Source organism: Taudactylus pleione, unplaced genomic scaffold (assembly GCF_031769625.1).
Source record: "Taudactylus pleione unplaced genomic scaffold, aTauple2 ptg000574l, whole genome shotgun sequence".
Lineage (NCBI taxonomy): Eukaryota > Metazoa > Chordata > Amphibia > Anura > Myobatrachidae > Taudactylus > Taudactylus pleione.
The window spans coordinates 758,158-775,867 of record NW_028284976.1 but is presented as its reverse complement, the minus strand read 5'-3'; the positions used below and the strand labels follow the sequence as shown (position 1 = coordinate 775,867).

General features: G+C 42.3%; 1 protein-coding gene across 1 annotated transcript in view; it reads right to left on the bottom strand.

The window, feature by feature from the left end:
• LOC148481544 (alcohol dehydrogenase 1-like) overlaps positions 1 to 10,453 on the bottom strand; it is a 127,824-nt gene extending 117,371 nt beyond the window's left edge. Inside the window, exons 1-3 of the mRNA XM_088453270.1 lie at positions 10,436 to 10,453; positions 7,866 to 7,967; positions 1,747 to 1,888 (exon numbers count right to left, since the gene is read on the bottom strand). Of these exons, the coding sequence (XP_088309396.1) occupies positions 1,747 to 1,888; positions 7,866 to 7,967; positions 10,436 to 10,453 (262 nt within the window). The remainder of the gene's footprint in view (positions 1 to 1,746; positions 1,889 to 7,865; positions 7,968 to 10,435) is intronic.
• Between the last annotated feature and the right edge of the window lie 7,257 nt (positions 10,454 to 17,710).

Here is a 17,710-nt window from a genome sequence, read left to right as displayed (position 1 = left end):
TAAAAACTCGCACTTTAGTAAATATACCCCTGGGAGAGAAAGTGCAAGTTTATAGAAGTGGAGGTATTGCCCATAGCAACCACTCAAATTCTACTTATCATTTATCTAGTACCTTCTAGAAGATAATAGCTAGAATCTGATTGGTTGATATGGACAACACCACGACTTGCACTTTAGTAAATATACTCCGCATGAAGAGGCCAAATCAGAAAACCATTCAGCGATTTAGACATGCCATAATTAAATTATATCTTGGTCTCCCCAACCTAAAAACATTGCGGCGCCCCTTCAAATAAGGCCAGGCAGATGCAAGCTTCGTACATCGCTTAGAGATGCAAATTACTTTGGGTTACACAGTATCTTTGAAACATGATTCTTGTCAAGTGTAAATTCTCCACATACACAAAACAACTGCAGCTTTGGAACTGATGATTATGCTCTGAACACTTCTAAATGCTAGATTTAAATTAAAGGTTGATTGTATACATAGTGAAAACAGACAATAACAGTAAAATATATGTTTTCATGATTCTTCTTGCTCTTATTCTCATGTGTTATGCTTCAGAATTAAGATGCCCAGACAATGGGGCTGAATATAAGGTGGGAGCAATGCAAGAGTAAAAAATACATCTATGTGCTTTTCATGCAGGGTAAATACTGGCTAGCCCACAAATGCTGGACAGCTTTACTCTTACACTGCAATTTGAGTTTGGATATACTCCTCCCAAATCTAAATCTCTCTGTACATTTTACATCTACAGTAGCCCCACCTGCAGTGCAGCAAGGTTTTACCAAGGTGCGAAGTTACTTGCTGCTTTTTGCTTTGCTTCCAACTCAGAATCAGCCCTAATGTGTGGTGAGATTCTGGGCCTGATTCACAGACAAACGCTAATGCAATCGCAACTGCATTTCCGTACGCAATGCAGCTGTGAAAATATGCTAATGTCTACAAAGATCACCTGAGCATAAACACGCCCACTGCTGCCTTCTCACCTGCGTGCGATGACACAAACCTACGTAAACATTAGTAACATCGAAGCACATCGGTAGCCATCTTACCCTTGTGTCAGGTCTGACCTGCCACAGCCTTGGGTGCTCTTCTGACATGCAGAGCTGCATATGCAATAGCAGTGGCTAATTTATGCACGCCCATGTAACAGCGTTTAAATGGACACGCCTGTGTTTTTGTGACCAATCCCCATTACCACCCCCAAACGCTGACAGTCTGTCCAGGGGCGTCGAGAGGGGGGGGTGAGCGAATACAAATTACTGCCCCCCCTCCCTTTTACATCACTGCAGCCCAGCACACGCTGCTGTGTGGTGGACTGCAGTTGGGGAGAGCAGTCTCCTATGCCTATGGGGGAAGCGATCACGCTGATCGCGTATCCCATTGGTTGTGCACCGGGCTGCGGGGCTCACAGCGCCACCCTCCCAGCGCACAGCTGCCAAAATGTTTTTTCTCTGTTTTTTTCCCTAAGGGGCGTGGCCACACTTCCTGTGATTAGGCCACGCCTCCTGTCACTCAGGCCGGGCGCGGCTCTTGGCAGCCCTTAGTCTGCCACTCACTTAGCGATGGATTCCTCTGTGCATGCGTAATCACAATGAGACCGCAGCACACGTGGTGCGGTGCATACACATGCGCAACGCCAAACAATTGCTCGATATGCATTAAAATTGCATTAGCGTCCATCTCTGAATCAGGCACTCTGTTCAATGACTTATCTACATTACAATTGCTGTGCTTACCTGGTTTGACTGTAGTTACTCCATCACCAACACTTTCTATTATACCTGCTGCTTCATGACCTAAAATCACAGGAAACTTCTGTTCTATTATTGCTCCTTCTGCGTAATGGTCATCTGAACGACATATTCCAGAAAATAATATCTATTAATAAAGAATTTCAAAATATTGTCAGAGACAGGAAAATGTGTACCATACTGCAACAACAAAGGCGGCGCTAGGCTTTACTGCGCCCAGCGCCAACCTGTGTTGTCACCCCTTCCCTCCTCCGCTCCCTCCCCCTGAGCTAACATATTCACTCTACCGCCAGGAGGTAGGATGGGCGTTTCCTGCACCCGCCGAATACAATGGTGCTACGGGCGACAGACCGGCTTGCCTGTGTCTGGAGCCGCTACTGTGCAAGAAGTAACTTGTTATGTTGTCTACTGTTAACAAGCTTGCAAAAGTTATAATTACAGTATTTGGGGCCAACTGACTTGTTTTAAAACCACTTGAGTAGAACTTGTAGGATTTAGAGACCAAAAAAGATTGCCAATTTCCTTCAACATTTGAATGGGACTTGTTAAATTTTGTCCAGTATAAAAGGTAAATCCAATCTGATGATGTGATGCAACCATTTGGTCCAAGAACTAAATAAAAACAAGTTTGTGTGAATCACTTCCCACTGTGCTCAGGTGCTGAAAGAGTAAAATCAACTATTGTGCTTTTATTAGCTGCTATAAGCAGGCCCGCCAAGAGCCGCGGTGGGCCCGGTAACAGGGGGCGTGGCCTAATCGCAGGAGGCATGGCCACACCCCCTTTTAAAAAATGTGTTTTTGTTTTTTTTTCAGTACCGCAAAGTGGCACTGCGCGCTGGCAAGGGGACGCTCTGAGCCCACTCAGCCCGGTGCAAAGCCAGGGAGGGCGCGATCACTGTGATCGCTCCCCCCCACAGGCATAGGAGACTGCTGCGTGCTGGGCTGCTGTGAGGGAGGGGGGGGCGGCATCAGACCCGGGCCCCCGCCGGGCCCCTCAGGAAGCCCGAGCCAGGGTAATTTGTACCCTCCCCCCCCTCTCGGTGCCCCTGGCTATAAGTTGAGGGACTTGTGCCAGGAATCCAGAGGTACAAAGATAACCCATTAGAAAAATGTTTGCACTGCACTGATACAAAATACATATAATAAAAATGTATATATATTTTCAGCTTTGAATCAGACAACTAGTAGGCTTCTTCCAACAATTAACATTAAGCGACAGGTTCAATTAGGTGCGATAAGTGCAGTTTCACATCAAATTATCGCACCCGAGATAATATGTTTTGGCACCCGTAATTTTGCAGGAAATTATCGCACCCATGATAATCAAATAGTGAGAAACAGGCGAAAAGTTTTCACCATCTCAGACCAGGTGAAAAGAAATTAAAATGCATATTTTTGCTTAAAAATTTGGGAGTTTCTTTCAGAATCCTTTTTTACACACACCTTCTAATGATAAATTAAGCCAAACGTTTATCATAATTTGGGTAATTTGGTGAAAAACAACCGGTTAAATTTTGGGTGAAAAAAAAATAATTTATGAAAATGGGTTTGCGTCAAGTGTTTTCAACATTGCATGTGGTTGCAACAGGCATTTTTTTTAACAGTTTTTAAAAGTGTGTTTTTACAACACGAAAATATAATTGCAACTAGTTTAACGTATCCCTAATTTATGTGGAACTGTAATCTACTGGAAAAAAATTGCTTGCTATAATTTGTTTTAACATTTCTTCAAATATGCAAATTATCTCCAATTAGGTACCCTAAATTTATGTACCCTAAATACTTTTATTACGACCAATAGTGCACTTCTAAATTAATTTCTGATGTACGTCAGCCATTTTTTGGGGTACAGGCGCAATTTCCTGCATGTCCTGACTTTTTCACCTATTTTCATCAGTTTTTTTATCGCACCTACCCGTTTTTGCCTGTTTTTTTGGCAAAATCGGACGATTATATCACCGGCGATATTATTGTCGCTAATTGAATATGGCCCTTAATATATATCCAAAAAAATATACATTAATAAATGAATAAAGGCAAATAAATATATAATTTGTAAAATGCTATCATAAATAAAACAAATTTCATGCTATAAAATAGACAGATTGTAACTCCTATGTGGATAAAGAAGGTCCCTGTAGGGAGTGGTAGTCTAACATAAAGATGTTTGCATAAGCCACATATTTTGGACTAGTGATACCTGATAAGGGCAATATCCTAAAAGTAAAGTGATCCTATAATTAGGTGAGAAACAAGTGTTGTCTGGTCACCCTGATGTATGCTATAGGTTCCAAAATCTGAGAGATGATAGTAAAGGATGTGCACACTGCTAGAGCAGATGAGAGGTAACTGGCCGAGCAGTTTGAACTTTCATTCACAAGGGAGCAACATGCACCCAGCCAACTGTACAAGCAAGCTGACAATTTAGTGTCTCATATGCAGGAGAGTCTCCAGCCAAATGTAAAATAAAAAGATCACAGCAGTAGTAAAGGGTCTCCCTGACCTGTTTATTAAAATCCTCATTCACCGGAAAGCAATGTACAGCTTATGGGTTTTGTTCTATCAAGCAGAAGTTTTCTTATGGTGCACATCTACATGCCGATAATAATGAGCGATTGCATGACATCGTAATCGTGTAATCGCTCATTAATTGTGCACAATAATGTCGGAAACGACCAACAATGCGCGCTCACACTGGTCATTGCCAACATCAATCATAGGCTGAGCATGCTTGTCAATCTGCCGATAACAACAGATTGGCCATGTTCAGGGATGACGAAGGGTGCCTACACTGAATGACTAATCGTTCATTGTAGGCACTGCAAGGGAAAAGGAACGGCTGTACGATTACAATGTTGTAATCATACTGTCTGCCCCGGGTTGCATAGTGGATGTGCGGTATAAGACTCCAGTCTTGATAGAACAAAACCAGTAGACCTTTTACTATTCCTGTGACCAGTCTAAGCTTACTTGGGCTAGAGACTCTCCTGACTATAAGACGCTACAGAACTCCCACCACATCTGCATATGTTAGCCGGTTCTACAGTACGTTGCTTTCTGGCCAGTGAGGATTTCAAAGTGATCAGCTGGAAAGAGTAAGGTGAAATGATGTCTGATAGTAAACTCAACAGTCTGGTACACAGGAAAACAAATGATGACAGGAATAATCCAAAAACAAGTCCAAGGTTTGGAACACAGTAAAGGGTATTTAGTGAGTTAAGCAAAGTATAGGCAAGTTTCAAACCTATTTGTTTATTTATCAAAGTTTGATTTTGCATTCAAGTTGATGTTCGATTTACCTCAAATCAAATGAAATCGAATGTAGAAATCCCTCATCAAATCCCGCATTTACTAAAATTTGATTTTAGAAGCCCTTTCTAAATCGAATTCGATTTAGTTCGAATTTGAACAGTGATATGCATGTTAATGTACAAATCCCACTCAAGAACAAATTTCAAATCCCCAAAGAAATAGACCTGCTGCATGCTTTAAATTTTAGCTAGATTGCACACCCTAAGCACAATGTAAGGTGCTACCTGCTGAGACTAGGGGATACATTTACTAAAGTGAGAGTTTTTAGAAGTGAGTTTTAGAAGAGATGTTGCCCATGACAACCAATCAGATTCTAGCTATTATCTTCTAGAAGGTGCTAGTGAAATGTCAAGTAGAATCTAATTGGTTGCTATGGGCAACATCTCTTCTCAAACTCACTTCTAAAAACTCTCACTTTAGTAAATTTACCCCTAGTAGTGCTGCAAGCAGAAAAAGAGAAAAAAACACAAGTGCACACTCTAACCATGCTAAACCTAATAATAATACTGCTATATTGCATCAAAGAGGTTCTTAGCATAATAATGGCCATAATTATGGGCCTGCCGACCGCATTCAGGTGACCTCTATCAGGCAAGTCCCTAACACTCCTATGGAACAGATACAGGGCACGGGACCCCCCAGGCCAACTCAGCAGAACCGCCCCACGGCATCACACTAGTGCGAGATTACAAGTGATGGTTATAATTATCAGGCCCATAAATATGGCCATTATTATGCTAAGAACCTCTTTGATGCAATATAGCAGTATTATTATTAGGTTTAGCATGGTCAGTGTGTGATTGACACAGATGCATGCACAGATCAGTGAGATTCGTGCATGAATCATGTGTTAAAAGCTTCTAAAGTCATAAAAAAAATTTTTTGAAGTCAATGGTGGGAACTGTTCATTGGCTGAAAAAGGCGGAGGCTCACCTCTCTCGGCCACTGCACGCTCAGCCCAAGCATTTCTAAGAGAAATGCCATGACTGACCTGTCATTCGGGAAGTATCATCCTTAGAGGACAGTATTAAGTTTGTGGTTATGTCTTCTCTTTTTTTGTTTTAAGAAGACGCTGGATGCCTATTTGGACAAGAGCACCTGTCCAGGTATTGTAGGTGAGTATGTGTAAGTGTGTATGTGTATAATAAACTTATACTTTGTGTTGTTTTTATTTAAAAAAAATTTTTACAAGTGAACTAGAGGTACCAGTGGGCCCTTAATTCCCCCGCATGCTGGTACTTGTGATTCTCCAAGTACCAACATCCGCAGGAGGCTTGCTGGGACCTGTAGTTCAACTGTCAAAGACAATGTTATTATATCTTTTTTATATACACACTTTACACTATCAACCCGGTACCCACCAGCCAGGCCTGGGGTGCCCTGGAGACGGGGACCACTTTATTGGGAGTCGCCACCCCTCCAGGGATCCCCAGCCTGGGCTGACTAGCAGTCAGGCATAATGCTTTGGTCGGGGGACCTAGTAAAAGGGTTCCCCTGACTATGGCATTACACCCCCACTAGAAAGAGTCCGGTGCTGGTTATGGAAAATACACGGGACCCCCTACACATTTCTTCCCCTGTATTTCCAGGACCAGGACTGGCCCAAAGCCCAGTGCTGGTTGTGATAAATACAGGAGAACCCTAAATTTACACAACCAGGACTGGCTCTGAAAAGTCCAGGCTGGTTTTGATTTTACATCTTCTGGTTTTGACATAATTTTTATTTTATTTTATGACTTTAGAATCTTTTTACACACAGATGCATGCACGGATATCACTGATCCGTGCATGCATCTGTGTCAATCAAACCTGATCATGCTAAAATCTAAAGCATGCAGCAGGTCTATTATTTTGGGGATTTGAAGTTTAATTTGGTGTTTCTTTCAAATCAAATATTAGTAAATGTGGGATTTGTATGTTTCTCTATGTAAAAGTACTGATATTTTTCCGAAGTTCGATTTTGAGTGGGATTTGGTTAAATGTTCGATTTGACATTCTGTTTTGCCTTTAGTCTCCAAATGCAAAATCGAATGCAAATCTAATGAAAATCGAATGTCAAATAACACTAAGAATAAAACCAAACATTAGTAAATATACCCCCAGGTCAGTACAAAGTAGTTCATCCAAGGAGCAGACAGAAGAGTAGTCAATAAGCAAGTCATGTTCAAATGTTCAAAGCTGACTGGTATGCATAGGTGTGGATTCACAGATCAATCACCTAGCTCTAACTGCTAGATGAGATCCTATTGTAAAGTTTCGGAGATCTTAGTACAGACAGGTTAGCTGGTTTCACATGTGTAGGTATTTTCAAACACTTCCATGGTCCCATCTTAGCCTCCGGGAAAGATCTCCAAGGATCTGAGAGCCGTATCAACCAGCCAACATACTAAAATCAGTGGCACTATGGCAGGGTGCAGGGCCATGGGTGCAGCATGACTAGGACATTGCAAAATGCATCTCTAACGGTGACACTGAAAGTTTGATGGACTTCTGACAAACATGAAAATATGTGTATGTGTGTATATGCCTTTAATGAGGCAGGGACTGATCCGAGTTTTTATTACCATTACAGCTATGTCAAGCATTATAGAATCTGTGGTGCCAAATCGATGATGATGTTGATAAATCCGTATTCATGTGAAGTCAAAATATGTTGCAAAGTAAATATTGAAAATTAACTGTTTCACTGAAATAAATGGGGTGTATAGTGACCATAAGTACTATGTATGTTGTGAAGCTCCTTTTATATAATGACTGACTATTGAGACGTCAATTTTAAAATAGTATATTACCTTTATGCGAACTTCATGAGCCTTTGGAGGAGCAACTTCTATCTCTTCAATGCTGAAGGGTTTATGTGGCTCCCACGATACTGCTGCCCTGCATTTTATTATCTAGAAAAATATAATCATTATACTTACGTATGTCATAAAAATAATACAGAGCATATATCTGTGACAGGTTGATAATGGATATATCAGTCTCTGTAGTCAGTCTTTCACTGCCTAGGAACCAGATAAGAGGCCTGTTGAGAGAAACTGTGACTACAGAATGTAAGTGCTGTGCTAAAGACTTCTGTTTTGTAAGAGGGAAGTTAGGTTATTCCACTCTGAGAGAGGGGTAGTTAGAGCTGAACAGGTCAGGATGTACCTTTATGTTTTGTATACTTTTGTACTGCTAATGTAACTATTTGTGGGTACTTGTACCAAGGCCCTGGACTGTTGTACTACTACTTGGCTGCTGTATACCCCAGAAACCAGCACCCTTACCCCAATCCTGCCACTATATACAGTATATTGTGACTTCATCCATGTCAAACAGCTCCTCTTGGCACGCCAGGATCCGGGTGACTAAGCAGCGCAATGTGTCATTTTCAATCAAAATGTGCATCTTATGGCCCGTACACACGGGATGATCAGTCAGCGATAACGATATCACTGACTGATTGTCCTGCACCTGCCCAGAGTGCTGGATAATCAATATCGATCACCCATCACACCACCAACTCCCCAACGACTATAGCGACCTGCGATCAACAATCGCAGGTCCCTATAGTAACCTGGTCTATATCGACCCGGTTGACTTGGATGCAGGAACGATGGTTGATATCGTTATCATCCATACATGCCCGCACATCGCAGGTCGTTGGTGGGTTGGAAGGGGCCAAAAACTGAATGATTTCAATGATAACAATACGAACGGTATCATTATAATTAAAATCTTCCAGTTTTATCATACCGTGTGTACACAGCTTTAGTTGCACAAATAAAACAACTGGATGTAACAAAACTACTTTGCTAGTTTGCACTAGGGATGTGCAGGCTCGGATTAGTCTGGTTTTGCAAGCCAGGTTCGGATTTTTGCCCTCCAAAAAACGGGACTCAGAAAGAGGCAAAACGTCATCTTTCATGGGCAAACATCATCATTCCTGGACAAAAGTCGCAGTGACTACGCAGACCCATTGCAGAGTGATTGACGGGAACTGACCATTTGTGGGTGTTGACAGAGGGGGTGGTTGGGGAAACGCAGGCGTGTCAGTGCGTTTGAATGCTGTTACAGGGACGTGCATAAATTAGCCACTGCAATGGCATACACAGCTTGAGCTTTCACTGCGTGCGATGAGGTTAGCAAATTCTGAGTAAGGTCAGACCTGTTGTACTTGATGTTACCGATGGTTTTGCAGACTTGCAAGGTATACAGATGTGAGTAAGTAGAAGTGGGCGTCCTTATGTTGGGCTGCGATAGCAATGCGATTGCAAACATTAGCATATTTTTGCAGTGAATCTGCGTGCATAATCGCAGCTGTTATCGCAATAGCGATCCGTAATGACTCAGGCCCATAGATAGGCAATAAGAAGATAGACAATAAGTGGTACAATTTCTTGCCATAGCCTGAAGCTACAATGGAACAATGAGACTTTAGTCACTATATTTAGGATTACTATGCAATTCCAATCTGTGGATCTACACATGTGCATCTCCAAATGGTAACCATTAGGACACATTCACATTGTGTCTAGGATGCATGCACAGAAGTAAAACATTGGGCACTGGTGCTACAAGCTTTACTTGCCTCCTCCTCTAAATCACCCCCTGAGTAAAGACCCACATACATCTGCCGGCGGATTTGCGCGATCCTGTGATGAAATTGGAAATGCAGATCCGTCATTCAAAAATGCTGACCAGCGGTTATCAATGTTCCGCGATCCGTCGCAGGATTGGTGAAATCTAGCATGTTAAATTTCACCGATTTGCCAATCACAATCCTATTTTGATAGTGGTCGGCATATCTGTGAAATCCAACATGTTGTATTTCACTGGCCCTGCGATGCCAGATTGCAGGATCGCAACATCGCTGCAATCCGTCACAGATGTATGAGGGCTTTAAGTTTTCACCCAGTCTAACCATGTTGCAAATGCAAGTACATTTATTTATTTATGTTTGGATGCAGGAAAAATACCGTACTGGCTGCTTTTGCATAGAGACAACAAATACTGGACAGCTTTAATTTTTACACTGCAATTTATATTTCAGTTTTTACACACCTCTCTGAAATCGAAATCTCCCTGCACATTTTAAATCTGCCCCACTTGCAGTTTAACATGATTTTGCCCAGGTGCAACGCTCTTTGCTTTTATTTTGCTGTGCTCCCAACTCTTAATCAGCCCCAAAATATACATTTATACTGAGCACAGTCACCACCAGCTTCCGATTATCTCTTGCAGTCTGTCAGTACTTATCCTAATGATGTTTTTTCCTCACAGCAACTTCTCTACAAAACATGTTTTTTGCTAATACTACTTTCTAAATGTGCACATTTCTTATTTAATATGTCCCAAAATATTGTAAAGCATTTCTTACTTTCCCTTTTGTGTCCATATCGATGCAGTTAACGAGTAGTTTCTCCTCAACTGTACAGTAGCTGCAATCTGCAAGATACAACTTAAAAATATAACTCAACAGCATGACCACACCCAGCATCTGTAAATGATTGAAATACTTGAACTATTTTGGCAAGTCCTTATTTTTTTTTTGTTTTAAAGAACAACTGCTCAGTATTAATGTACACTGATAAAGGATATGATGTAGATTAAAATGTGATTAGAGTCACATTACAGAGTAATATAAAGTATATAATTATTCACACACCAGCCCCAAACACCAAAAAATATTGTGCTTTCTGCTTGTGATAATCTAATTGGAATAGGCGTGCAGGCAATGGATTCAGTGATATCTACATCTACTGTGCAAATCCTGATACCCTGTCTGTCTATGACATGCACAGTAAGAGCAAGACAATGGCACACACATGCACCCCGTGATTACCATCCCCCTGCTGATGGCTCCCACTGACATTAATGACCAACAGCATGCTGCACATTTAAACCACTTGGACCAGTTTAGCTAGCCCATGCAATAACCTTCACAACTAACTTACCTAATACAGAATGATTTAGCCAACATGTGCTATTTTGCCACTGCAGCATGGCAGGTGAAGCACGTACGTTCACATCTATAGCACGTGAATGTCTACCTTGCAAGGTTTCCGTTGCTTGGAAATACCTTCTTTTTTTTTTAAGATTGTAGAACTGATGCATTCATGCTCTTAGTCTGGCAATTTGAGATCCCATCCACTGTGTCTCCCCTTGCTAATCAGCAAACCCCTAGAAAGTAAACTGAGAGATAGAGAAAAAAGAAGGTGAGCAAGAGAAAAGAGGGAGAGAGAAAAATGACTGAGAGAGGAAAGGGGTGGGGGGGAGAAAAGTAGGTGAAGAGAAAAGAGGGGAATAAAGAAAAGAGGAAATGGGTTAGAAATCCCGGCAGTCGGGATGCCTGCTGCCAATATAGTGACAATGGCATCGCGAACCTCAGGATCCCGACAAGGGTAGAGTAAGTATAGTAACCCTCCCCCCTTGTACCCCTACAACATAACACTAACCTATCCCCCACCACACCCTAACCCTAACTCTCCGTGTTAGCCCCTAACCTAACCCTCTCCCCTTGGTGCCTAAACCTAACCCCCCAGTGGTGCTTAACCCACTCCCGGGGGTACCTAATCCTAACCTCCCCCACTCCTAGCCTAACCATAACCCTAGCCCCCCCCCCACCGTGATGGCTAAACCTAACCCTCCCCCCTGTGGCTAAGTCCTAACCAGCCTTGGTATACTTATGTTTGGCATCCCGGCTGTCGGGATTCCGGCGTCAGCATGTCACTTGCTGTTTGTATTCCAGGACCAGTCTTCTGGCTACATCCTGAAAAGATGGGTGACAATGAGAGTGAGATAGGGCAAAGACAGAAAGAGAGTGAGACAAGGTAGAGATGGAAAGAGGGGGAAAGGTGGTGATAGAGACACAGGGGGAGAGAGATGGGGCATGTGTGAGAAAGATATGAATAAAAGAGTGGGACAGAGAAAGACAAGAAGGGGGAAGGGGAGATAGTGGAAAATAATGCCTGGCACAACTGTAACAGATATCCATGCTTGTTATGTTTAAGCATTTTTCATGCTTGCAACTCAATGAATGATGGGTTCAAAATACTAGTTTCATTTTATCAGCAAGGTCATAACCAAGTTTGCTATTTTGTCTAAATGTTTCTGTAATAAGTTACTATCCTGCTCTGTGTTAATAACTTTACATAGGTCAGTGTCATCAGAGAATGACAACATTCTAGGTCATCTACTACTACTGTACAAGGTCATAACTAAAAGGTTTCTATGGTACAAGACTACTAACTTTAGCCTAGTTTTCAACCTGTGTAAAAACTGTACTTTATCCCTTAGACCAAGTATTCTCACAGTTATACTGTAAATAAGTAATTATTTGTACAAAATCCAGAATGAAACTTACCTTTTCATTAAAACTAATCATACCTGTTGGGCACCAACAAGACAGCTGGTTCAGATGGATAATTTGAGGGTAGTCAGGGGCTGTTTGAAACAGCAGATAATGATGATGTCTGTCAGATGTACTGAATCTTGTGAACACATTGCTCACACTAATTATTTCTCCCTTCTCGTGAGAGTAGAATATGCTTTTTGTAAATGTTCATGAGTGTGTATTTTAAATTACAATTTTTTTATTCTTCTTGTACACAAAAAAATGGGGTTCTTTCTACTGTATGAAAGAAAGATTAGCATTTAAAACTATGCTGAAGAGGAATTCAGTTATTTTTACATGTAAGGGAAGCGGTCTTCATTGTCGGTGTATTTAATTTTGCAATTCATTCTGTATCAGCCCCTACTTAAAAATATTGTATTAACCACTTGCCTGGCCTGGTCACTGTTAGTACCAGCAGTCACGGATATCACTGGCCTGCCTTCAACACTCAGCAGGTCACTGATTACTGACCTTCCTAATTAGAATCCTTAACAGAACCTAGCTGGGCTCAGCCTTAAGCTGGCCACACACTAGACCAACTTTTATCCAACCCTCCAACTAGTTGATTGGTTGGAATGAAAATCTGGTAAGGAATGGGAGTAAATGATGATCAGCAATTTGCTCCTAAATGCCAGCAAACAGATGAAAATGGTCGTTCAGACAAGTTTGTTAAATGTTTGACCTAAACAATTTGTTCAAACAACAGTTTTGTCCAATTTCTGGCATTTGGGAGCAATTTGCTGATTATCATTTGCTTTCATACCTTACCAGATTTTCATTCCAACCAATCAACTAGTTGGCTGGTAGGATGTAAGTTGGTCTAGTGTGTGGCCAGCTTTAGGCTACTTAAGACATAATCAAGTGTTACCACTAACCTCCAACACCAATGACTCATGCTGGAATTTAATCATCAGCCAGCCATTATAAGATCCTACTCAGTGCACTACTCCAGTGCCTTAGTATCAATTGTTTTCTACATAGGTGCTTCCGCTCCAGAACTATATTCTCCAATACTGCACCAATCCCACCTGTTTGCATTTATCATCCAAGCACAAATAATGCTATGGCTGCAGGACTTGTCACAATGCCTAGAGTAATTCCACCAGCATCTTGTCATACTATCTTGGAATAAACAGTTCCACCTATCAGCTCTATGCCTCCATTGCCCAGGGCAGAGTCCAGCCACCTATGGATCCCTAACCCGATGGTGTATGGAAGGGACCCCAGTGGTTGCTGTGGAATCCTCAATCAAGTATCAATTCACTTCAAATTATTCCCAGGTGAATTTTTTCTGAGATGACCAGTGTAGCATTTATCATCTAGCTACTATCTGGCCAGGCCCTATCTGGGAGCAAAATAGTGCCCTTCTCCAGGACTCTACCGCATTCATAATCACCTTCCAGAGTATCTTTGGTGACCCAGGAAGAATCGCATTAGTGGCATCCTCCGCCAAGGTTCCTCCACAGTGGGAGAATATATTGTTCAATTCTGGACTCTGGGCCTGATTCAGACCCGGTCGCAAGCGCTGAGCGCTCACAACCGGGTTGATGGTGGCCCACAGCACATGCGCATGAAGGAGCCGGCTCTGTAGTGCGCATGCGCGAGACCCGGCTAGCGACGGGCAATCCGTCGTTCCGGGTCTCGCACCAAAGAAGGCGAGCTGTCGATGTTGAGTGACAGCTCGCCCCATTTGGTGGGCGGGCCGGGGGGGTGGCTGACCAACGGAGGCATTCCGAGGGAACGCTTGCCGTTTGGGGGCGGCCCCACTGACATCACGAGTGATGTCAGTGGAGAGCTTCCGGCTCTGTTAGAGCCAAAAGCTCTCTCGGGCTTGCGATGAACGAGACCCTACCATCATCATGGCCGCTCGCTATAGCTGTGGGTGGTCACCCACAGCTATGCGAGCGGCCAGGAGGCTGCTCCTAAAAAAAAAGCCCAGCCCCGATGCAGAGTGAGCGCTCTGTCAGAGCGAGCGGCTCTGAATCAGGCCCTCTGTCCTTTGCTTTCACATGGAACAATGAACCCTCCTGGCCATTTTCTGAATGGAATTAGCAGACCACATCAAGGACGGCCTAGCATCCTAGCATTTGACAGTCATTAGCATAATTTTCACCTGCATGAAGTGTGACATTCAGCTGACTGAAAGGGCAGTTGAGAGAGGTGGTTTTGAGGACATGCCCACCCAAATGGTCACCCTGGTACCAACCACATTGTGACCAATATGAGGAACCCATGCATCTGGGTAGAGCCTTACCCAAAAGGAGTGACAGTGCTGCCTTAAGCAAAAACTAGGTTTGTTCTGTGTCGACCCTGATCACCTGCTGGAGAAGTCCCAAGGAGATATTTGCTTTTCTCCCGTAGAGAAATATAGAGTATATCAAAGTGCAGAAATATTATTTGTTTCTCCAATACAAGTAAGGGAATACCATTGGCAATAATATTGCTATAGCAGTCAGTATGTATCTATCTACTCCATTCTGTATGGTTATAACAAACATAATCCAGAAGGAACTAGTTTGCTCCATGGTACCCCACACAAAACAGTCGCTAAACCCCTAAAACCTTTGTATTGCATTGATATATATGGATACAGGTCAACCTGCCCTGTGCTGAAATATGTGACCCAGGAATCTCACTCTGGACTGGTTGAGGAACACATTTTTTCATTTTGGTAAGTACAGTAGATAGTTATTCATTAGCCACAGAAATAGCATACCATGATGTTTCTCAAATGTGCTAAAAAAAAGATACAGTATCATCCAGGTAGATGAGGACTGATGTCCCTAATACACCCCCTAAGAGGGAAATTGCATACAATATCCTTAGAAAATAGCTGGGGCACAGGAAATGGTATAACACAATATGTTGGGGTCACTCTTTAGCAACTCTGCCCCAATTTTCAACACAAATTTACACTTATATGTTATGTAGAGTGAACTGAACTTACATGCACCAAGCACTGACCCTCTGCCCACATCTATGCACTCTAGGATGAGACAAGAGATATCAGTGTTACGGTTGTGCAACATCATTAGAAGACATCTGCAACTTGAAAGCTGCAGGGATTCAGATGCATGATGTGTAACTAAGTACTGTAGCTCAACTCCAGTACCACAATGGGTTGGTGGCGCCGCTGGTGTCCCCCATGGTCAGCACCCTAGGCTGCAGTCTGATCAGCCTAATGGTTGGTCAGTCACTGACTGGGAATCCCTGGGTCAGGGGGGGAGTCTTGAGATAGGTGGTTCCAGGGCATGTGCCCCCACAGTGTCCACTGGGCCCTTGGCCAGAGCAAATGTTGCATAATGAATGATCTGGTTCTAGGATAGTTATGTGCCCATAAAAATAATTCTGCCCCAGGTGAGAAAATAAAGGAGAAAAATATAGAAAGCAAGAGGTACATGGAAAATTAGATCAGCAACAGTATCACTGGGAACAGATCTTCTAAATAGAAATGGATATAAGAAGGTAATTTGAGATTTAAAGTAAGCAGTCCAGCAGATGGTAATGAGGTTTAGAAATATTATTTTTATGAAAAAAACTTTACAACATAAAACAAATATTACAGAAGGGCAGATATGCCAATGTTCTCATCACATTTCTTCGTGGGAGCAAAGTTTGAACTGTACTTTGCAGTAATCTATGACCTGCAAACGGCATTTGTTCTAGGGAATAAGACTGTCACCTAGCAACAGCTTGTAGGCATAGGCAGCAAGCCCCTAAAGGTATGCTAAAAGCAGGAAAAGTGATACAAAAAATTACTTTCCTGCTGGTCAAAAAAATGGTAGGGGGCTTACGCATAAGGGTCACAAGCAGCCAGTTTTTAGATTTTCAGAAGCTTACTAATTTTGCTTGTACCATAGAATTGTAATAAAGAATGATTTGTTTGTTAATAAACAGTTGATGTATTTGTAAATGTAACCAAGCTGTTTATTATGAGCATGTAGCAATCACTAAAGCTGGGCATACACGTCCAGATAAAATGTCTGTCAGACCAACAGACATTTTATCTGGCAGCCTGCCAGCCGCAGATGTCCGCAGCATACACTGTGAGATTTAATTAGACCGACATCTGCACTCCGCCCCTGGGGGAGGAGACATTTCCCTGTTCCTTCCATGGGAAGGAACACAGGAAATATCTGTCTGTCGGCCACGGCTGGGCATACACTGCCCGATGCGGCCTACAGTTACCTCTTAAATATCGCATCGCACGGGCATGCTGGACAATCCTGCATGCCCGACCGAGCAATATTTATCCCTCGGTCGCCCACACACACACTACAATTATGGGGGCAATCCGCGGATATCGGGCGGATCGCCCCGATAATTGTAGCATGTATGGCCAGCATAAGTAACCATTTGGAGCCTGAATTTCACTAATGCAGCAAAGTATACTGGTAGAATACAGAGAGTCCTCAGATGTTTAAAGTTGCAAATTTCTATGGTAACTATATCCTGAGATGCTGGAAAGGAGATCAGTCCAAGTAATAAACATTTAAATTTTCCAAGTGTGAATTTTTAAGAGGTTGAAATCTCGGATTTATTTTCTTTATGGTTGTGTCCCCAAATTCTTCTGGTCTCTTGGAAGTTCTAAAAGTTAGAATGTAACAGTAAGTTATTTTGTACAAGGTTTGAAGAGTAACTAAAAGAAATAGTTATAGGGTGGAAGGGATGGACACTGTTGCTATATGGCAATCCTATTGCCTAGAACAAATACAGTTTGCAGGTCATACTGTAGATTACTGCAAACTGCAGTTTATTCTCTGGGAGACTAGTCATTTAGCAACAGATCTGTCATCTAGCAACAGACTTGCCAACTAACAAAGCTAGTGGGCAGACTACTTCATACCTGGTGCTTGTTCTTAGAAATCTGATATTGTGTTGATCACTAGGTCTCCAGTAGTATTTTGCAAAGGTGCGTGCTGCGTGCATGATAGTCTGCAGTGGGAACCCTTTCAAAGCTGCTTTGGTAACTGCAAAAGTTCTTAATGAGTGTCCCTTTAAATGTATTAGTGTCAATGCCTGCTTCCCTCATAGTAGATACAATTCATCCTCTAATAATGGAGGGTCTGGCAACAAGGTTTTTCACATTAAATAAATAATTGATTAATATATTGCTAAATATGCAAAGCTAAGGACAGATAGCTAGAAAGGCAAGATACCATACAGAGGTTCAGGTTCTCATCATCTTTGATGACATCGAATTTTACTAAGGAATTATGGATGAGGATTCTTGGTGTGACCATTAAGAATTATGTGGTA